General features: G+C 38.0%; 1 protein-coding gene across 1 annotated transcript in view; it reads right to left on the bottom strand.

Annotated features, from left to right (window-relative positions):
- The window catches only part of LOC139742496 (stAR-related lipid transfer protein 3-like), a 37,995-nt gene extending 19,463 nt beyond the window's left edge, over positions 1-18,532 (bottom strand). The window contains exon 1 of the mRNA XM_071653031.1: positions 18,420-18,532. Within this exon, the coding sequence (XP_071509132.1) occupies positions 18,420-18,434 (15 nt within the window). The 5' untranslated portion in view covers positions 18,435-18,532. The remainder of the gene's footprint in view (positions 1-18,419) is intronic.
- Between the last annotated feature and the right edge of the window lie 6,318 nt (positions 18,533-24,850).

The following is a 24,850-nucleotide window of genomic DNA, read 5'->3' as shown; positions in this document are numbered from 1 at the left end:
CATCTACCCCTACTCTTTCAGCTATTTGGATGATTTGTATTCATAATAATAAAAAAAAAAAAAACTGCTACAGGTGTACATGTAGGTCATGTTTGACTACACTCAAATAATAGTATTATAGGGCATTCATTAATAGTAATGCACTGTGTATGTACATGTATGTACAGATACTGTTAGTGAGAAATGACATAACAGTTAATATGTACAGGTCAAATCCTATGCGTATGTGGTGTGAAAATGACTCCAACAAACGTGCAAATAAACATAAGACATTTCTTGTTCCAACCACATTCACAATGAAAATGATCACACTTGTAAACAAACACTGACTTAATGTTCAGGCAATGTATTAGTCATAATATTTTTGGTATAAAATCACTTCAGTATAATTACGTGTACTTCAATACAATCGCAAACGCAGTCTCTTGTTAAAATTTGATGACAGTTTCTACGTCCATTGGATCACAAGTTCTATAAATCCCCAGGAATTGTCTAAAAAATATGTACAATGAACAGATGAATAATCCACTCAAATGTAAATCAAGGGGAACATACTCCAAAATATAAGATCCGAGATGATTTGTGCAAAATCTGTCTTGCGACGACCACTGTAGTGTTTCACATCAATTTGTGACTGATAATCCAACAAGTGATTATCCAGCAAGTCACTGAGCTCCAATGAAGCAATGTCCACAATAAATGAAAATGGGCCACAAACGAAGGCAAATCTACTCTCCTCAGGCAATGATATCTCCAGGCCTTATTTCCACAAAATATAATAGGTCAGCAGGTAATAGAGGACCAACTATAACACGCAGCTTCTGAGCAGGATATGACATTACTCCTGGAGTGAAGGTATTGGAGGCGTTCTGCCTACTTCGCAATTTCTGTGACTTATTTAAAGGTTCCTTCAACCACTGTGAAACTTTCCATAAGGATCCCCAAACTCCCTCTAAAGTTCCAAAGCTTTCCACACACCATGATTCATTACCTATTTATGTACACATGTGTGAAGGGAACTCCCCCATGGGGTGCTGTGCTTGAATATACATGTGTACTTTAAGCACTTTCTACTGTGTTCCATCAGTAGGTAAATATATTAAGTAACTGTAAATTCAGAAATTTTAGCGTGGATTTAAATCTCACAAATTTGTGAGCATCCAAGATTTGCAATCTAATCCGAATGCACGCGAAAGTTCTTGTCTACAGTATATGCATTGAATGTTAGTGACAGTTCATGAAAATTTATTAATGCTGCAACTATTTCTGGTTTTACAGTATGTAGGCACTGCATAGAAAGTTCTGGAATCTTTCCTTTCACATGCAAGTCCTGTAGCTTTTAAAACAAATAGAAACTTCTCCACTATTCTGATCAATCCAATACATGCACATGAATACATGTAAGAAACTATCAACTCATAAATGTATATCCATATCACTCTTGCTATAAAAAAATACTATTATTTTTCATACACATCATAAATCTTTGTTCCATGCAGTAAATTCAAGCACAACAGTACTCATTAATGATTCAGAGCATGGGTACATGTATTGGCAATTCATGAATTTAATATGCTCAACAAATAGACATAGAAGTCACTAGGACCTGTGCTCCACTGAAATGAAGAACACTCTTACAGTGCACACTCTGGAAAAACTAAACTCTGCTTTCAATGTGTACTATGGTGATTGGGCCGATGACAGATGGTGCATGTTTCACAAAAGTGATGAATGATTCCAAAATGACAGAAGAATGGATAGGGATAATTGCTTATAATAGAATTCAGTTTAGGCCAAATGATTTTAACATAAGCATTGCATAAATATTCACGGTACACTCGGCATGAGTAGTTCATAATAGAGCAAACTGGCTTACACTCATATTGCACAGTAACCATGACAGTTGCAAATGAGTCCACAAGTTCCAGGCCTTTCAGAGTCCTTTTTGAGTGCAATAGAACGATTCACTGGTAAAAATCAGTGTCTGTCAAAGATAAGTAAAACCAAATACTAGTAGAGTACAATCCCTGCCATTAATACAATGTGAATAGCAAGATACTGCTAGGGACTCACGTAATCTATTCTCAAGGTACGCAGCCAGTGCTGTGATGACCTTTGATCAAGCAAGTACCAAGTACACCATCAAAACTCGGCAGTCTGCCGGTATGTCTACACAGCAGGAATATTGACATTTTAAAGTGTGACTGAATTGTCTTCCTGCTCTGCTTTTTACAAACCATGTGACTGATACTAACAGACAAAGTTCAAGTGTACTTGTTATGTCCTTCACAAACAGTCAGAGCTGAGCTGCAAGTTTAATTGGAGGAAATTTTTAAAAACTGTTGTTTCTCTTTTTACAACTCACAACTGCTTTTGGTCTACTACGTATTTGTCACGTGTAGGTATCTCACACAGGAAGGGCATGTCCGTTATGGAGGGCTGAAGTATGATTGCACTTTCATTATAATGATAATAACATCCACAGCAAAGCTGTCGTCTCTTACAATGTAAGACTCACAAATTTTAATCTAGTAGTAGAAAGCAAAATGAATGCTCTCGATTTATTTGAACATGGATGCAGGCAACAATAACACTTGAAGTGGTTAATTTTGAAAGTAAATGAAGTGAGTTAATGATAGCCTGAATTGAGCACTGTTGTCGCTGGTCGTTAGAATGTTAGAGAGCCAAGCTGTGAGCTATTCAGTTTTCTTTTTTTATTCATGAATTATGAATGGTACTTGCCTGAAATGGATCATAAGTACTCATTTTCACTTGATTTCAGTTAGTATGACACATCTACAATGTATTACCATGTACTTTAATATATGATATATTTTTTTTTAATTAATCAATTTAATAATTGATTCATTTATTTGGTTCTTATCATGGGGGGGGGGGGGCAGTCATTTTCCAAAGACTGGGGGAAGAAAGAGGTCTTACTCTTGGTTTGACCTCACAGAAAACTACTCCTTTTAATGATCAAAATGTAATGAATGTGTTTTAATTGTTATTGCAAAGTGCTGGCAATTCAGAGGACCCCTACCTTTGAACACAAGCTCCAAAATAGTGACATGACCTTTTAAAGACACTCAGTCGTGGCGAGTGGTTTGTGCGGCACGGAGACGAACGCAACACGCTGCCTCCCCCATTCTGTATCAAATGTAGTGACCCCCGAATGAGAATAGCGCTGGCTCAATGGGTCAGCGAAAATACGGTAGGCTACAAGAGAGCTCCCTGTGCTTATCTCCTAACCCAAAATGGCTGTCCCGAGAGCTTCCGAATGGACGCACACTCTCAGTGCGCATGCGCATGAAGAGAGGCCAAAAGAGCCACGCGTCTTCTGGCCTCTCTCCTCCAATCACCGCAGTTCGCGGTGACAATATTTGTGTATGATGCGTACACACACACACGCACACACACACACACACACACACGCCGCAGCGTCTTCTGGCCTCTCTCCTCCAATCACCGCAGCTCGCGGTGACAATGTTTGTGTATGATGCGTACACACACACGCACACACACACACTTGTCTCAGTGGTAGCATTGTCCCACACGTTTATGGATATAGCACCGAGTCTGCCATTGCGCAATTGCACGCACAAACTTCGGTCGTTCGGAGTTTACGTACCATTAGCAGTGTTAGGGATGGCGATCGGCTGCCTTTAATGATATACTTTTTGTATTTCTTGGGCATTTCATTGCTTTCTTTTTTTTTTGCCTTTTAATGGGCTAAACTCTAATCTGCAAAGATCATTGGTGACACTTCAAAGACCATTTCATAAGTGATATCGTATCACTGTTCAAATAAAGAGTAATATCAAGTGATCATTGCCTTTCAACCCCCTTATTAGGAAACGACCCCTTTTGACCTGCTTTGCTTCCCTGCAGAACAACCAGCACTGTCTTCTTTTACTTATTTTAATTTATTCTTTTTTTCTTTTCTTTTCTTTTTTTTTTTTTTTGGGGGGGGGGTACAATGTATTCTTTTCATGATATGACATCACTTGAACTTTGAACAAGAAGGGGTGGGTACATGTATGTTACGGTGTGATACGCAATACAGCGCGTGTGCTTTTGCGTGTGTGTATACATGTTAGTGTGTGTTTGTGTCTTGTCTGTGCGGAAGAATACGACAGTGAACAGAGAAACTTCACAGCAACTCTTGGCTGTTACCAAATAAAGACCTTTCTATCTGTTTGTTTGTTTGTTTGTTTGTTTCTCCCTATCTGTCTTTGTCTATCTCTTTTGTTGTGTATTACACTAAAGTAGAATATTAAACATTCTCTACACTGCATTTAGAAGTAAAGGAAATTCATTTAACAGTCACTGAACTAACTTTGATTTCTGCATTTCTTGCCAGTCTTCAGGAAATTTATTTAGTCATTGAGCTATCAAAAATTTGATCTTGGCATTTCTTGCCTCTCTTCATGGCACAGACCACAGATATACAGATTGTGTATTAAAGGGACAGGTCAAGGGCTACCATCCATGTAGTATACAATATTTCTTGTAACTAATTCCACATACTCTGTCGAACACTGAAATCTTGGAAGGAAATGACATCGTTAGACTTTGCCAGAGAAAGAAAATTCTATAAACCTTACTTACAGGATGCTGTATATGGCCAAGACCTTGCCCTGGTTAGTGACGTAGTGACATGTGTTTAATGGACAAAGCACCTTGTACATGAAATACACTGAGATAGTGACCGGTAGTGAGTCAAATGTCTTGTGGCATGAACATGTGTGGGTCAAACAACCCATGCTTGAAAACACCATTTGCACAGAATCCCAACACATACTGACTGACATCTTTCTGTAGACATGCCATCTTATTTGGCAGAAAAGATCGAATACACTTTACTTACTACAATCCTAAGTCTTGGGCTAAATCTGTGCTCCTAAATTAACAAAAGAGTGGCTGTGGATAGTTCAGTGATTTTGCGAAAGAAAGGCTAGCATGGATGGTTCAGTGATTTTGCAAAAGAAAGGCTAGCATGGATGGTTCAAGAGGATGAACAGGTTAAGGCTGTTGGAGAGTTACTGTACGTGAGGCTACCAGTAGAGGCTGGACCAGTTGCAGAGCTAGAAATGCAACTAAAGTGGCATCTAATCATTAAGACATGCAGCTTTCATTAGTTTAAATTATAGCATATGCATAAAGCTTTTACTGACGTATTTCTTCCACGATCATAGTGTCCTAGCTACTTTGTTGTTGTTTTGTTTTGTACCATCTACATCTGCTATTGCAGATTATCATTATTATTATTATTATTTATTTGGCTTTCAATCACAAATATCACATTACATTTTTCGAAATCAGAACATACACTGGAGTGGTAAGGGTGCACCAGGTTGGGCAGCCCGGGTCTGGAAAGAGCCAAATAAATGACTTGGGCCCTCAGGCCATCCTCCCCAACCCACCTGGTGCACCGAAAACAGTCAGTTTACCATATAAAAAATACAAATTTCATTAAGAGGCATACATAAAAAAAAAAAAACCCAAAACAAAAACAAACACAAAAACAACAAACAACAAAAACAAAAAAAAAACTAGAAATGTCGCTATGGCGACTGATGCCTCCGCCATAATGCATGATTCTCCCAATAGGTGTATAGTACAATGTCTTCACAATGTGTGATGACAGTTTCACATAACTGGCAAAATATTGAAATGACAGGTTTGTCAGAAATATCTTAAATGTTCACTTTCCTTGAACTGGGTTTGCTATAATTGTCTAAGAGTGCAGGGACACATATTTGGGGAATTGAGAATTTTTACTTGACTTCTGACCAACCCTTTTATAAATTTATGCGTTGAGTAATTTCCAAGGTATGAAGAAAGAGTGTAATTACAGTACAAAATAGATTTTTTGGGGGGCATTAAAACCTGGCCTTTGACCTTTAACCTTTGACCTTTGACCTTCAGGCTGGAAATATCCCAGAGAATCTCCATTAAGTAATGCATGTATTAAAAAGTTTTAAAACTTGTAATGCAAGCATAGCATATCCTAGTATATGAGGGAAATAGTAAAATTTTGAGTTGACCTTAACCTTTGACCACTGACTATTGACCCATGACCCCTAAATTCCCTACATTGTAGATAATCCCTGCCAGTCAGTACATGCATATGTACCAAGTTCCATGAAGATAGATCGAACCATTTGCGAGAAAAGCGATATTGCAACATTTTCACCTAACCTTTGACCTTTTGACCTTTGACCTTATGACATGAAACTCTCTCTGGAAAATCTTTACGCAGTAGTACATGTCTACACTAAGTTTCAAGAAAATACCTTTGGGGCATTGCATAGATATGGGGAAATAGCAACATTTTTAGCATTTGACCTTAACCTTTTGACCTTTGACCTCTGGCCAATGTCACTAAAATCTACTCAACTAACAGCTCCATCATACATCATCCTTGGACCAAGTTTGGTGAAAGCTGCTTCATCCAGTTTTGAGTTATCACGCAAACAGATAACTTTTAGGATTTGACCTTGATCTTTGACCTTTGACCTCTGTCCGATTTCTCTAAAAAACTAATCAAGTAATTGTCCTATCATACATCATCCTCCTGCAAAGTTTGGTGAAATTTGCTCGATCCAGTCTTGAGTTATCGCGTAAACGGATACAATTTCATGATTTGACCTTGACCTTTGACCTTTGGCCGATTTCACCCAAATTCTACTCAAGTAATTGCCCCATCATACTTTATACTTGGACCAAGTTTGGTAAAATTCCAGTCAATATTACTCAAGTTATCACGTAAACGAAAGCGGACGGACGGACAACCCGAAAACATAATGCCTCCGGCACCACTTCGTGGCAGAGGCATAAAAACAACTGCTTCTTTGTAAGTGTCAATTTAAGATATGTGTAACTGCCAATCTTTCTTATTCATTTCAAATATCAGAGGTGACAATTATGACAATGTGACAATGCAATGTTTCCTTCTTATGTTTTGGCATTCCAATGGCAGTCTCATAAGCTTTCATTATTAAAAGATTGTATACATGTAGCTAGAAAAAAAAACATGTTAAATGTAACTTTATTCTAATTTTTTTTCTGTCTTTTTTTTTAAAGTGAAGCAATATTAATGTTTTTCAAGTAAAAATCATGCGTTTATCAGTATCTGGGAACAAGATATGAAAACAAATTAAATAGACTTTAAAAATACATACTTTTACTTTGTTGCTTTCTATCCTGCAGTAGGCGTACACAAAGGAGTTTAAACTACAAAATGGTCACTATGCGTACACAAATTGCGCTTTGACATTAGCAGTGGTCACACTTCCTGTTGTAAACAGAGACATGACTGGTCAAGCAATTGGCAGCTACTGATGGCAATATGGAGTAATTGGTTCAGCAGTGATGATAAAAAGCAATAATGATAAAAGCGCAACTATATCATACTTCACACATTATTCATCAGACAGTGCATGTACAAATGTACATCATGGCACGTCACAATTTACTGCGCACACGCACACAACAAAATAAAGTCTAATTATTAAAGAACATATCAGAATAAGAATACAAACAAATGACATAAACTAGGCAGGGTAATGGACATAATAAGATATATAATCCTTTTCAGTGAGATACCACTTTATGCATCATTTAAAGATAATATAAAGTTTTGGTACCTCAAAAGTTTCCCTGAGTTTCCTTGTCTTAGTTTGTGTTTCAGGTTAAAGTACCTTTCATATAACTAACACCTTACTCGCCCCAAAGTGCTCTCATGTTTTAAAGTTAGTGATCATGCAATAATGGTTTCGTACAATACGTCACACGTGTATATTGATTGTTGCGGTACCGCGTCGAGTCAAACTAACGGCTCGTTCGAATTTTTCAGAGCCCGCTCTGCTCTGATACGAAACCATTATTGCATGATTACTAAGACATGAGAGCACTTTGGGGCGAGTAAGTCTCACAGTGTTAGTTATATGAAAGGTACTTTAACCTGAAACACAAACTAAGACAAGGAAACTCAGGGAAACTTTTGAGGTACCAAAACTTTATATTATCTTTAAGCTACATCTACATTGTAGTTAAGCAACTATTGGCAGCCTCTCATACTCGAACAATGAAACGTGATTAGCCTTTTAGCACTGAAACTACTCGCAGGCTCCCCTCTTGAAAATCACTGAACATCTCACACCTGTCCCCATGTGTGTGTTTGCCTGTACTTGTTAGTATGTTGTACATAGTATACAAATGTACAATGTGTATTAATGTTTACATCCAGGTTGGGTGTTCCAAGGAGGTACATACATGTATAAGGTCTCTCGTACCTTCTTTGGTGTACAACATGTACAATAAAGGTGCCGTAATCATGTGTGTCTTTTCCCTATATCATCTCTGTATGACCCGAGCCCACACTTTCCATTTTCAACAGTTATGTAAAATTCATAGCTTCTTTCAGTGGAAAAAAAAAAGTTTGGTACCCAGGCGACTGAATTAAAGGAGTTTTTTCTTTCAGCCTTCTTTTGTACTTTCTTTTCCCAGTGCTACAGCCATGGTTTACATGCACAGTGACTGCTTGGTGGTTGCGCAACTGTTACTAGTAGTCTCTCCAAACCAGTCTGGTGGTAGCCAAGTCACCACATTGTGGTTCTTCAAAAAGCTCGCTCACACTCACAATAGATAATCATGCCATCAGACTGCAACACTTCCATGCGAAATTCTTGGCAATGGTGCCAAAATCCATTGGAATCACTGCTAGAAGAAACTCCAGTGCAATTTGTGAAAGTAGACGGTAACTGCAGAAAAATTGCAATAATCATCATGTGACTTCCACTCAAGTGGGTGGATTCCTCCCTGTGGTCAATGCGGTATATCTAATTACCTTTCCAGACTTATGATATCTAGGCCTACTAAGCCATACATGTAGCTGCATCACGTGCGCAAAAAAAATAATAAAATAAAATAAAAATACTACATAGCAGTTCTAACTCTGTGATTTTCAGTTTGACGTGTGGATGATCTAAGGTTGCAACCATTTTTATGATATTCCCAATTGTTAACTGGACATTTAAAAAAATCAATTAATGTAAAATCAGAATATTGATCAAAAATAAATGTATATCAAACTACAGCAAACAGACTGGTGTGCACAGTCCACTAGGACAGCTGTGCTGTCACGCTATCACTACTGTGCCATTAAAGTGGCTCTTCATTTACATTTTAATAAAGCTCATTGAACTTGACCAGACCAACAGTCAAGAATGAGTCTTTAACCCTCTCTGCACAAAGAGAACATTTCCCAATTATCTGTATCCATTACACCAAACAATGTTTTTGCATTACTTAATTTACACCCAGTTGAATTCATAAGCAGAAAAATAAAATCTAGCTAAATTTTGGTGACCTTTGTCCATGACTTTTCGAATGTGTTAATGCAGAAAACTAATCATTAATTCATGTCTATCACACTGATCAAATAATATTACCACTGGACTTTATTGCTGAAGTTATAAATGGCTAGGGAATGACCTTTTTACACAAAGTACAGTGACCTTCAACCCTGGACCGACTACCCATATGATGTTCATGTAAACATTTGTCAATTTCTATTTCTACCCTATGCACCATCCTACATGATTATCATCTAGCTGAAGTACTGACATAAAATGACACCTAACTGAAAAAGTATAATGAACTTTGATATTTAACTACTATCATTTCATGGAAACAATTGTTTATTCATTCCTACTCTTCTACCATCTCATATCGCCACTAGACATTCCTTGATAAAGATACAGTTGAAAGAAAAAAAAAGCCAATTATAGCCAAGTTCAGTGACCTTTGACTTTGAGAGATTTAAATGACCACAATCTAATCAGAGCATCTCCAACTCATGAAGCATACCTGGACCAGGCACTACGAAAATTCATTGAGTGTTTCTTTCTTTCTCTGTGTTAAATGACAATACCGAGATGATGGATGGACAGAGGAAAACACTGAACACAAAGTGTCTCCAAGGGCTTTCCAGATGGAGGCATTAAAAAACAAACAAACAAACAGACAGATAGACAATGGCATCAACTTAATACAACATGTTGAAGAGCAATTAATGTGATGGCTTTGTGGTTAGTGATGCCTAACTCTGACCACAATAACTAAGCAATCATGTTATGTAACTACCTACTGGCTACATCACAAATATGTTAACTTTGATACCACCATGTGTCAAATATGGACACATAACAACAACAAGACGCTGAACAGCAATAAAAGTGATAACTTTGTGGTTTTAGTGATGAATAAATAGTGATGAATGATATTTTAAACACCACTATATAACTAATGTATCATGTCATAATTATTTACCCACTCGCTACAACACAAACATCACAAAAATGTTATTTTGATGTCAAAACAAACATGGACATGCTCCGCCGCTCAATTCAGACAGCACACATCCAATGTTAACTTCAATTTGTATTTTCTCAAAACACTCATGAAGTGTTGTGATGCTATATCAAATTTCGGTTCAATTTCTCTTGAACCAGGGACAATGACATATTTGGCCTTCACCCATCTAATCAGCTCTGATCCACTTTAACACCACAAATCACCTGGCACCAGTGTAGCACCTATCATAAAAGAGAGATACCGTAATCTAGGACTTTCATGGCTATCAGTTCGGGTATGATTATACATGTGTAAGACTGCATGAAATACAATCTTAGTAAATGATTGAAGTGAAAACAAGGAAGCACAACCACTGACTGTCCACAGAAAGCCTTTTAGAGTCATGTGTTGCAAGACATTATGAAGCCATAAACTTGATAAATATACTATGGATTGATTTTATGACTACACAGACATAATTCTACTTGGATGAATGGTACTGACATGAAAAGTATAACACTATTTCGGATTTTATCTCCTCATTAGGTTCATTTTGATGATTGATGTGGGAAGAAACAGGGAAAAAAATATCCAAGGATTTACAATGCTTTTGAAAGTCAAGAGACAAAGTATGTATATCCTGCTCTAAATAGCATTGAACCTTGAGGTTAAAACATTCTGTATGTTAATGACAACAAAAGTCATGATGAAGGTGTCCGAGATATTCAGGGCTAGTCACAGCACTCAGCGACAAGTATCTTGAACTTGAATTTTCTGGTTAAGTCAGTTTTGCAATGTCAACACCAAGCCGAGAGCATGCTTAATGTGGTCTTTGTAATGAATATGTGCTGTGTGTGTCCACATTTGCTTCCCTAAAACACACTAGCATCTGCTTCCTAAATCATCACCTGCTCAAGTTGTAGCATTGTATAGAATATGAAAAGGCATGCCTTGGATTGCACCCAAAAAGCTATCGTTCTATCATTTGGCATTGTTTGCCATATTGCTTACATCAAAAATGTTCTCACACAAGAGCTACAGTACATTATGTAAGTAATCCCAAGAATGTTCTGCTTATGGGAGATCAAAACAAGTGACCATGTTTATAGTCAACTGCTGTCTGCTATTTGACCAATCAGTAAAAGAGTATTAAAAGCACACCCAATCATGAAGGAGAGTTTAGGCACACACAAAAAAGACTTAATTTCAAAAGGATTAGCATTGTCTAGCAAGACTGACATCAGTACTTGTTTGACTCATATTTTTTGTTGGTGAGGTTCTGGAGTTTTTCGAAAGCTACTAATCCACGCATGGGTATATATATCCATTTGTAATCTATCAATTATGCTGAATAAAGTATTCAGTTCTACTTGACATGTAGTTCAAACAATCTGGGCAGAACCTTAGGTGCAGAAAACCAAACTTTTCCCTACATGTAAGCTTCAGCAAACTGCCATCTTATTCCTAACATCTGCACAGAATTGGATTGAAATTGTGGAACTATTTTACTGAATAACTGCAAATATTCAGTCGAACCCATCAATAGCAGTCATCTTCTTTACCAACCTCCCACCAACTCTAATCATGTCATAAAGACCTGGAATGGTGACCATCTACCAAACATAGCCACTTACGACTTAATTCGTCTCCTATAGGCAATAATTTAGCATTTGTTAATGCAGCCACAGACTCTAGGTCCAGTCCTATCAGTCAGGGCACCACACAGCTTAACAGGTTACAATTATTCCCTCACTTCCAAATTCATGATTAGTACTTAGTCTTATTAATTTTTGCATAGCATGTGTTTTGGGAGATAGACAGATGCATGGGACAAGTATTACAGATACATGTACCATGACATGAAGTACAAGGGCGGGCTGCGAACCTATGTGTAGTGGCCAACTTTGAAGTTTCTTCAGTGTGACCACTACAAGTGTATGTGCAGGTTTGACTGTATCACACAGTACTACATGTACATGTACTTCCGTACAAACGCACAAAGAAAGCAACTGGACTGTCAGAACATCGACGACAAACAGTTTGAAATGAGAACTGGTTCACTACGATGCAAACCGGAAGAACAACAAACAAATGAACAAACATTCAAACAGATTGTGTGAAAACAGAGAGAACATGATTTCAACCTGTAACAGAGGTAAAACCCTCCAGAATATATGCTTTAATTGGATGGATAGAAAAAAATGAAACAAAGTGAATACATATATGAGGATATGGCACTGGTGCTGCACCAACGGGAAGCTATGACGTTCAATATCATGAAATGCAGCATGTAAAAGACGTCATAAAAAGTCTGGGGATAAGAACGTATGTTAATAGCATGTTATAAGCCAGTTCGTAGTTCCTCTTTGCGCATGAGCTGAAAAAGGTCATTTGTACCAATAGGCATGATAATTTTTTGAATTCACTGAGACAATTCAAGCATCTTGTGATGTAATGATTATTCATGTAATACTTATAGTGCTTGCCAGCACATCCACCTGACAGCAACAAAATGTCCATTAAAGCCTGGCATTTGGCAGTATTAATAAGAAAGTTTGTCAATGCATTCAGTGCAAAACAATGAAATGGATGCTTTCCTAAATGTTAATAGACCAGTTCTGTAATGTAATAGAATTTCATGCATGCTTTGTTCACAAAAGTTAACCTTAACAACCATAAAGCTTGCTGAAGTGGAGACTTGCCCTACGTAGCAACAACTATGTAAATTCCTTCCTATGGAACTTAATGGGAGAGAGCAGGTGAACAAAATTCTTTATTGCTAGACTGTAGGAAAAGAAACACCCATAAATTGTACTACATTGATGGACCATTCTGGTCATATGGTCTGCAGAAGTTTATTTTTTTTAAACATAATTCCATAAATTGTTAAAGCTGGCACGCTCGTGCACTGAGTCGCTTTGAAACGAGTGAAGTGCCTATCAAACCAACTGAGAAAAAGAAATGTAATTTGCACATACGAACAAATGAGCTAATTACGAACTGGCTTATACTAGACAAATGATGTTAGTCGCAGCAATCACAACAAGAATCAGTTAAAGAGTTAATCAAAACCTAAACAAGAAGCCTGTTAGTGTTGCTGGTGGTCTACACGTAGTTGAACAAAGCTGAAAGGAAGTATTGGGCAACTTGCATTGTAGCTGGCAGACGAAGTCACATCCAGGAGGGCACGGTCATTAGGCTGTATGCAAAGTGAATAGAAACACAAAGTCTAAAATACTCATGTTTTCCTATCTAAAAAAGCTTGCAAGCTAGGCATTACATATTAACCTTTGGATGATGCTCTTGATGGGCATCTTTTCCTCCATACAGTCATGTTGTATGTTCTACATGTTATTATCAAACAATTCATGATTATGACAAACAAACAAAGATGTTCCTCTAGTTTGTATCTAGGTACGTTGTGCATACATTATGCTGTGGTCTTTCACCGAGGGATATCACCATGACTTTAACCCGTTGAGGACGAGTCCCGAGTATACTCGGGCAGGTGTCTATGGGAAATGCGTGTTGTAGCAAAATCAAACCGTCCTTAACGGGTTAAGCATGTTTAAGACAACAAAGTGTTTTTTTTTTTCTAACTTGTTCCTTTGTCTTTCTAGCATTACTTACAGACTCGACTGTTTTAATTCAGAGTCAACTTTAATGAGGTAAGATGCGTGACAGCACTACTGCAATAGCAAAGTTTGAAAAGCGTGTAGACAGTGGACAGATGCCTGAATAAAGTTCAACAAATTATAACACAAGAGGGAACGAACACCTGCCCAAGCAAATTCAGACGTGGATGCTCAAGATGTCTGTACTCAGGTTTACAAATATTTCCTTAATTCCAAACAAAGACCTATTTGTCAAAAATACAAGCAGACATTTACCTCATCATGATACCTAAAGAGGTGTTGGATTCAATTTTTATTTGCTTGTCAAGGAGGGGGAGGGGGTTTAACCCATTGAGGACGAGTCCCGAGTATACTCGGGCAAGCGTCTATGGGAAATGCGTCTTGTAGCAAAATCAAACAGTCCTCAATGGGTTAAAGTGCAGGGAATCTTACAGTTGCATTTTGTAAATATCTGTGCAAAGGATACTACACAGGCATGCACCCACAAGTTTCACATAATTTCATGAAGGGAGTGTATGATTAGTAACTTCTCTTTGCGAGGTTTAAAGATAATATAAAGTTTTGATACCTCAAAAGCTTCCCTGAGTAAGGTTCTCTGACATACAAATGTGGCCCGTGACAATGGTTTCAGGCAAAAGTCACAAGAGCAAATTCCCTCCTAGGTGGGGTACAAAGATTTTGACCATTATTTTTGTTGATTTTTTCTTTTTTTGCAGAATTAGAGTCTTTGACATGTTTTCCACATCTACACTAAATTCCATAGCATAATACTATGTCTTCATTATCAAAAATGAAGTTTTAAACACCCTATATTGGATCGCACTAGTCAGTTTCAATATTTTGTCCAATGGCACGCCAATATCCCCAGTGTTGGTACGGTGCATGTTTCTTGCATATTTCTGTGATATTAATGTGACTCACAAAAGACATGGCAACGGAACATGCAAGATATGCTGAGTGGAGGGAAAGGTGCATTCCATTGTCTTTTGTTAAAGATATCAGTACTTTTGCAATGATTCATTGACAGATGAGGTCCCAACAGAAATATTGGTTTGGAAGGATTTTTTGTGGGCATTTCCAAGTAATCTAAAGAAAAATAGAAGAAAAATTAGTTAAATATATAGAAAGTTTCTAGATATTCATTTCACTGCAAAAGTAATGTTGAGGGTATCATAAATAAACATAAATCAACATGCATCTACAGTATCCCAATACAGAGTCATCTCTGGAACACTTAACTCTGAAATTAACTGCATTAATGGACCGGAATTTAAAAAAAAAAAAAAGGAGAAACTTTTTACTGGAACCTAGAAACCTGACAAATGACTCTCACTTAATAGGTTAAATACATCTCAGTTATATTCTCCAACAACTATAAATCGCCAACAAGCAAACCAGGAGAGCAACCACAAAAATGCATATCCCGAGGATGAGCCCACTGCAAATTCCGTCTTGTAGCTGCATTGTCGAATGTGGCCACTAACAAACAGGAGATGGTTAAAAAAGTGCGTGCTTGTGCACAACTGATACATTGTACATTGTCTTTTTCCAGTCAAACGTACTCATGCTGGGTCATCCAGCAAAACTAGTGTAAGTAGAGTGGGTGTCAGTATCAACACAGTCATGCAGTCTACTGTGGACATGGATATACAGGCCTGTATGAATTTTCAAAGGAATTCTTATCACTACAGGACATACTAGTAATTTCAACATTTATCTCGTATGATGCATACGTAAGAAAAGGCATGACATACGGCAGCAAGACCTGGGCAGCATTTCATGAAACTGATGAAACACCTGATTAAATGCCATCCTGGGCTACAAACAGGGCTGGTAGAATGGGGAAGGGGGTGGGGGTTCAGCTGCCTCCCCCCCCCCCCCCAAACACACACACACACACACACACACACTCTTTTTACCCTGGAAGTGGCACTAGAAAAAAAAATAGACCAGCTTGTAAGCTGAAGAAACCTGGAAGTGGCACCAGAAGTTGTGTTGAAGGCCTTTTCTTTTTTTTTTGCTTGTTACAACTGTAGCTCATGTAATCCTAAAGTGGGCTCCCCCACTTTTAAAAACATTGCGCCGGTTCAGCCCTCCCCCACCCCCCCCCCCCCCACGCTTTTTTGCACCCACTTTTTTACTCTGGACGTGGCACTAGAAAAAAAGATAGACCAGCTTGTCAGCTGAAGAAACCTGGAAATGGCACCAGAAGTTGTAATGAAGGCCTTCTCTTTTTTTGCTTGTTAGCTCATGAAACCCAGAAGTGGGCTCCCCCACTTCGGAAAACATTGCCCTGGCCATGACAAAGACGTCAAGCGTTCAGTGCTTCAAGAAGGTTGAAATGAGGATGGTTAGGTGGATGAGCAGGGCCTTCCTTCAGGACAGGAAAAGGAAAGAAGACCTCCTAGTGTTCCTAAACTTGTTCGGAGTGGCAGAGAGAGAGAAAAAAAAAAAATGTTTTTGATACATTGAGGTGTTACGTGCATGTAGGAAGGACAGATTAGTAGCAGCCACAGGTTACAGATGGCTACAAACCTCTTGACTTGGTGTTTCCTTCGGGAAGACAGCATGACCTAAGAAGAGAGAGCTTCAAGGGAACTGTGGACATCCAGATGGACATCACAAACCAGACAGACCAGAGAAAAGCCACAAAGATAACATAATGTTCAACCCAACAGAGTATAAAATACAAAGAGTACATGGTGATGATGATAAGATAATTTCTCAAAGAATCTCCATAACTGATATTCACCCAGTTGAATTCTTATGAATTGGAAAACTGGATCTGAACTTGTACGACATGCGCCAGTTTGCTGATTAACAATCGGCTCCTTGTGGCATTCTTCCAGTGCAAGAATGGTCCTTATATGCATCAAGATTTACAGGAAGTCCTTCCATATGAAGAATGCCAGAAGCTGATTGCTAATCGGCAAAACATCGCATAGCATAAGCTCAGATCCATTTTTCTGATTCATAAGAATTTGGAGATATGTCCATAATGCTTGGTTAAGAAAGCAGGTCTACAACATAGCAAGTTCTATAGTATCACAATATTTGACCAAATTACTGGCAATACTCTGGATCTGGCTATCCAGAATGGTCAAATTTAGGGCTTGTGATATATACAACTGTATGTAAAGTACACATAATTTCAAAATATTCCAAATTCACAGGAAAAAAAAAAGTTAGTGAAGATTTGCATGTAGGTAAAAAAGAAGCTTTAAAGGCTACGACATTACCACACTGCGCCAAATATTACTGTTTTATAATTATCTCTTCTTTTTTTTTCTTTTTTTTTGGGGGGGGGGGCAAAAGTATCAGGTATCTCACAGCTTGAGCTCATCTCATTGAAACCTCTGTCATTTGGTTTGTTTGATTGTATTGCTTGATAGAATTGAATCTATCAAATCAAGAAGTGGTATTGAGCTTAATACAATGACATGCAACTTTTGGTACAAATGATTTCATAATATAACAATAACAAGTTTCAAGTTACCCCTTTCCCTTCCTCTCCCCTCCCCCCCCCCCCAAAAAAAAAAAAACAACAACAACAACAACAACAAAAACAAGATTAAATTACTGACTTTGAGAAGATATTCTTCAGCAGTAAGCTTTAATCAAAGAGAGAAAAAAATATATATACACTGTGTATTTCTTGCATCATGTTGAAAGTCCTAAAGAGTTTCAATGGCGTGCTTTAAGCAATAACATAGTTTCACAAAACCATAAAATAGTTGAAGAAAATCTGCATGAGAATAATTATGAAACTATGACACTACCGCTGAAGCATTTAAATCACAATGACACAGTCAAGAATACCCCTTTCATTGTTGTTGATGCCACTGAAAAAAAGTTCACTTTTTAATACATAAACTGTTAACCGTGTATGAAACACAAGGAAGTGAAACAATGCATAATCATTCCATAAGCATGCATGTCTCGCCACAATTTCTCATGGAAAGTGCTACACTCGTATGTAAAAAAATAATAATAACAGAGTAGGTTTATGAACCTCTATTCATTCAAACATATACACAAAATGTAGTAGTGCTTTATTTGTTGTTTTTGTTTTTGGTCTTTGAATGGTGACTACTTGTACACCTTATACCACGTATTGCATTTTTGTCTGCCAAGTACTGCTACAAGCATTTACAACTATAAAACTGAATCTATATAACACCACAGTCTGACATCTATATACATAGGAGAATTCAACTGCAATATTGGTGAATGCAACAAATGTAGAGTGACTATCATTTTCTCAAAGCCCAAACTGACTTTGATAAACAGGGCCCTTGCTTCTTATTTTTTTTTTTCTAAAAAATCATCTATCAAAAATCCCTTCTAACAAATCATTAACTACAGCTGTAAACATCATACCATATGAGATGACACTGTCTGTTGCTGGTGACAGATACTTACACTATTCACAGACATTCTTGGAATCCAAAGCAGAACAAACACTGATCTCCAAAGGTTGATGCGAGGAAGATGCCGAGATATGGCGTCTGCCGGCACAGATCAGAGTGCACAAGTCGGCTACACTGTAGCAAGAAGTGGAGTACAGTACAAGTACAAAGGTGTATATAGTGAGACCAATAAGCAGTAAGCTGTGTGGGTGAAGTGTGTGGAAGGGAGTATCTTGAATAGAAAATGGGTCTGGATAATGACTTTGATGCCTTCCTTCCTGCTATGCTTGCATGCAGGTTGCACAATGATGTCAGTGCAATTGACTTTGTCTGACTTTGAAGTACATGTAAGTGGTTTGGCTGGTTATCAGGACTGAAAGGAAGAGTACATGTATGTTAACCCCATACCCCCCTCTAAGAAAACAACAACAAAAGAACAACATTGCACCAAACATTGAAAACAGCCATGTTGGTATAGACAATGAATCAATAACACTTTCATCCATTCTTCACAATGAAATGGAACAAGAGGTGTAGTGTTGAGGGTATTTGTTTTATTGTTTTTCAAAACATCACAACTCAATAAAAGTGGAAACAAGTTTGATTAATTGCAATGTTTGTCAATACCTACAATTTGTGGATTATAAAAATGAACATCAGCATTCACTACTTAATTCAAACCCAACCTTGTAGCAAACCCATTCAGATGAAGTAATGTGTCTCAGTCCAACAGAAAGGCCACATTAGTAATGCAATATGGATTCTAAAGGGGGATTAGATAATCTCCATTCATTGACAATCACATGTACTTTCTAGACATGTTTGTCGAGTGGAGAAGAAAACACTCCAGCATGCATACCAAATGGAAAATGAAGTACAGGGAGGTTTAGAGAAACATCTGTAATGATTTGTGCTGTGAGAAGGTGTTTTGTGTGTGTGTGTCTGTGCGTGTTACATTCTTGTAACATCAACTGTCATAGAAAAACCATGACACATTACAATATTGGGGCAGTTGTCAAAAGAGGCTGCACTTTCACTTACACTGACAATGATGGATGGCAATCTGATAACAGCTAGTTTTTTTGAAAGTTTTGGTATAACCTCAGTGTGATTTATTTAATACTTGAACCTGTAAATTGACAGTAGTCAGTGGTATTTCATCATCTTACACTATTGCCAAAACACACTGGATGGACGGGCAAAGTCATGGAGTCATGTCTATGCACATGGGAGGTGCATGAAACCTTGACCCAAGTCTCCAATATGTACTAGTTTCCACCTTTGATATGGACCACATTGAGTTTAACTGCAAGGCTAAACCAGAATCTATCCTTTCTAATGCCAACTCTAATCGGCAATCCTATTCCATACTTCATCTCAGGTATAGGGACCTTCCACAGTTATGATCCCTACCCAAGATTGAAAATAACATTATATACAAGGTAGAGTAGAGTCTACTTTCATTTACAGACTGTTATACTCACATGTTTTTAAAGCTTTTCCATGATGTCATTAAGATAATAGTATAGATGGTGATGATTAATGATAATTAATTATTGTTATAAACATTGCTGGAGGTGAACAGAAATTGGAGTTGATACAATGTACCATGTGTACTCACCTGCTACTCTGTACACAAGGTACATGTTTGGTTGAAATTAGCAACTACGCTTTGTCAGGGCATGGTAGACTTATGAAACGTAATGCTCCTTGCACTGTGGACGTACATGTATGAGGGCATTTATTCATTCTTTTCCTCCTTTTTATTTTCTCCCTCAGGGGAAATTACAGTTTACTGGTTTTACAGTAAGTTATCAAAATTGACATAAGAGCGTATCATGGGTCAAATGGGTGCGATTTGCAAAATCTACATGCGTAAAAATAGCAAAAATACAGCTACATTTTGTAAAGTTATACACCAAAATATCTATTAGAGCCCATTATATGGGTGCAATTTGCAAACTCAATATGCATGAAAACTAGCCTTATAAGGATTTAGTGGTACATAAGGAATGTCGGACACCCCCAAACAGGCTAGAAAATCAAGAGTATATTACACTCTTTTCAGAGTGTCATATGCACCAATTACATGTAAAGCCCCATAATTATAGCTCTATGATTCATTAACTCTATGTGCCACGTTCGCGCACCTGACTCAGTTGACTGTGTGCCAAGTACGCACATTTTGCTCAAATGCACAAACTCGCCCAAGCTGAATGATAACTTGCCAAATGCCATGAAGTACAACGACTCACTTGCAGAATTCCACTCCTCACACATGTAACTTGCCTTGCCTTGTGAGTGTTCCATAGGGTTTTTTTTAAAGTAAATTCTAGTTTTCTGTCATAGTTGTCTCTGCAAAAGTCATGCCTCCCAGACGTGGACAATAATGTAGTTACTGGCCATTTGTGAGAATAATAATCATAGCTTTGTCATAAAGTTCATATCAGAGCACAGCTTGGCACTTTCTCTCCAATTTTAACTCATAGCATTTAAAAACAAAGTGCTTTCCAAAATCGCTTGTGTGTAGCAGTCTCAGAATACTGGTAATGTGGCACACAGGGGGTTTTAATACGCCGTAGCACATAGAGTTAAAAGACACAGAAATTAATCATCTTAATGTTTCTCTGTCAAAGGAGAGACATGAAGTTCCAATATAGGAACAGTATTGTTGTCTACAGAAATCTGTCATTAAACAGGGGATATTGGATAGAAATGTCATTTCATGAGGTCACAACTGAGCATGGCCAACCACTCTATTAACAGTCTCTGCATGGGGCAATCATGTTATATATGGACCTGTATTATCAGTACTACGATAGCACCCTTAAATCAGTCAGTGCATGTCAAATCGAGTACCAACCGTATCAGCCACCACCCACCACTTACGGTACGCCACATGGTTCCTCTAACGCCCATTGGTATTCCCTGCGCGGCGCGGCGTGATCGAGCAGACCCTAGATAAACAGGCTGCTGTGCATTGGCACACAACGGAATGTAACGAGTGGTAAACTTCCGTGCTTCAATCATGATTTTAAATGAATGAATTCTGCGTTGTATCTGAAGCAGGGGATCACTAATAACCTATTGCAGGGGACATACATGTATGTTCACTCGCAGCCTTGGCGAAATTTATCTGTTAAATAATGATTTTTAAAAACCCAAATCTTATCCAATTCGTCAGTCTGTTAGAGTTTATTTCGTCTACACAGTTGCTGTTTAACGAGCCCGACCAGACGCCGTGCGAAGTGTGTATAGCTACCGATTTACGGGCAGCCATTACATGGACACACACACACACACACAAGCCTCGCCAGCGTAGTTGGTTTGCGCAATTTGTGATGAGGTCGGATACATAAAAATATTCACATAACTGTTGTGGCGAGATGGCGCAAGCTAGGATGTTCAAAAATGGAATCTATTGTATCGCAGACTACTGCCAACTTTGTCACACTTTACGCCATGATCATGGCAATTTTCTGCGATGCAACGTTGTATTAAGCTCGATAATCCTGCAGCAGAGAGCAAAGGCATGCGAACTTGTGATCGCACAATGTTCGATGTGTCAGCTCCGCAGAAGCGCAGTATGGAACGCCGTTTGACAAGTGATAAGGTCACTAAAAGCCCGCCTCATCATGTGATGTGATGAAGCAGGCTTTTAGTGACCTTATCACTTGTCAAACGGCGTTCCATACAGCAAGAGAAACTCGCCAGCTGCTCAATGTGTGGTGGTTCATGGGATATCACCTTGGCATACGGTGAATGAGGTACCAATAATACAGGGCTGTACAGTGCACAATTGCCGACCCCCATGATACAAATTGGCTCGCCTACACGTGTACGAGTACGATGTAAACTTTTCAAAATTCAAATTCAAATTCAAATTTATTTCACATGCTAAAAAGAAAACATCACGTTCACAATAAAACAGAAGAGAAGAATATATATACAAACATAGCATGTGAGGGATCAGTAAAGGCCATACAGTGTATGAAGCCTATCGAGGCCGATTCCCTTACAAGCAATAAATAGGACGCAATTTCCATCAAATGTCATTAAGGAACAAAAACAACAGAGAAACATCACAACAATAAAAAAGAGGAAAAAGTGGCAAAATTATTACAATAATTACTCAATGGCACTTTGGATTAAAAATATTTTGTATTTACGTTTAAAAGATGACAGTGTTGGACTCTCTTTAATAAAAGTTGGCAACTCATTCCAGCATTTTGCTCCAGTGTATCTAATCGTAGTCTTTGAGAACTTATATCTGTAAAAATTAAGGTAAACATATCTCGTTGGCACATCTAGTGTTGTAGGCATGGATTGCACTATTTGGGGTAAACGAATTATGGAACGTGACAGGTAAGACACCTTTAAAGTATGAAAACATAAATGTAGCCACTTGCGTAATTGCACAATTTGATCAATTTTCAAAATTTTCAATTTCTTAAACAGTACTGCAGTGTGTGCAAACGGATTTATATTACAGAGTATTCTTATTGCATGCTTTTGTAACATCAAAACACGATTCAATAAATATAATGAACTATGACCCCATATTTATTTACTTACTTAGGAAATTCAGTAATTTTACTGGACCTCTAACCGTTTTTATACAAAATACAATAACTAGCTTTATCGATTGTCACTGTTTTGTGCTACATTGTAGCTAGCTTCACATGCAATTGCATAAAGATCTATCTAAATAGATAGATCTAAGCACGATTTTAGCAACTATACTTGTCAAACAGCGTTCTGTAGATTACATCATGTACATGTATGATGTGGTGTACAACATAAGGGGCCTACTGCGTACTGGGTACTGTAAGACAGGTTGCTAGCTGCTCAGCTTAGCAAACAACTTAACACTAACACTAGTAACAGTTGTTACACCTTCACAAATACAGTAAGAGTAGACTAGAATAGTTGTCTACGCTCTACTCTAGATTTAGGACCAGGGTTTAGGTCCCCAAAGTTCATGATTGTGCCCTGGATGGATTGCCCGACAATTCAAGTTCTCTTCAGCAAGATAACATTTTTTTTTTTTTTTCAATGCTCCAGCTCAGCTCCGCAGCAGGGGAGGACGGGCGGTAGATCGAGCACAACAGACGGTGCGCACCTGGCTAAACAGCCACCATTGCATGGCGGCCTGGAAGTGGCCTGTGGTAGTGCAGGTGGTAGTCTTAACTCTTATAAATACACATTAATTTAGTTGTATCTTTCATCTAATTTACTGTCTAACAGCTAGATCTACAATATTCACATACTGTTAGTGCTACAAATCGATACCTCTATCAGTGACTTCGCCCCAGCAGTAGTTGCTTGGTGAAGCCGATGTCGGTTTCGTTTCCCTGTTGCTGTTCCTTGGCTTGCTAAAACTACAATTTGTACCCAGCCAGTACAGTCTGCATGCTTGATCGTACGTTCTACGGTACGCATCGAATGCATCCACAACATACACCGGTTCCGGATCGGAGTCGAAGTTGAAAGGTGAAACAGTGCAATGGTATCTCCGCGCTCAACACCCCTCCTATCATCAGTACCACGACAGCGTAGTGCCTTACCATACACACGGACACGCAAAAGACGACGTACAATAAAAAAAAAAAAAAAAAAAAAAAAATCGTTTGTCCACCAAAATGGCCACTTTAATCTATCTTTTTAAAACTATCAACCACTGAATAATTGCCCATGTCCCACATGTTGAAAAGCTATAGCAATCCCATCCAAACGCATGCACTCGCCTCGCACACACACAATAACTTGCCGAGAAAGATGAATACAAGATGAAGATAGGTAGGCCTAAGGCCCTATTTTTACTTGATTTGAATTTATTTCCACTTTGAGTTCACAAAAGTATGAAACAAACATAACTAAGTTACAATGATTATTTCAATTATTACTATACAATAATATTTTGTTAATTCTTTTTTGTACGAAACTAATTGAAACAAACGTATGTACTAAACATCATTTGCAACACTGCTGAGTCAAAAGAGCCAATGTTCACAATGTCAGAAAAATTATTTTTAAGTGCAATTCTACACCGTGTTGTAATTTTCTTGTGAAAATTTACGAGTAAAACCAAACAAACATCAGAATTTGACTTTAATTCAATTTTAATCTAATTGTTTTCCACATTTTTCAAAAAAAAAATTAGAAGCATTTGCAATAACATCATAGTAAACATACAACTGAAATCATATTTGGAAGGAAGACAAAATGTATCGACCATAATGATGCCATGATAATTATGACAATAACATTAATTGATAAGCAAAAGAAAGGGGAAACATGTAATTGACCACGCATTCATACAAGGAAACTTGCACAGTTGTTTAAGATAAGAGAGAGAGGGGGGGGGGGGCGTGTGGGGAGCGGAAATTGTTGGACACAAATTCATAGTGATATCGATGGGGGGAAAGGGAATTTATTTCTTTT

Source organism: Diadema antillarum, unplaced genomic scaffold (genome assembly GCF_040938485.1).
Source record: "Diadema antillarum isolate AM-2024a unplaced genomic scaffold, OU_Dant_1.0 seq00001003_RagTag, whole genome shotgun sequence".
NCBI classification, from domain to species: Eukaryota; Metazoa; Echinodermata; class Echinoidea; order Diadematoida; family Diadematidae; genus Diadema; species Diadema antillarum.
The sequence above is the reverse complement of the archived record's forward strand: the minus strand, read 5'-3'. Positions and strand labels throughout refer to the sequence as shown.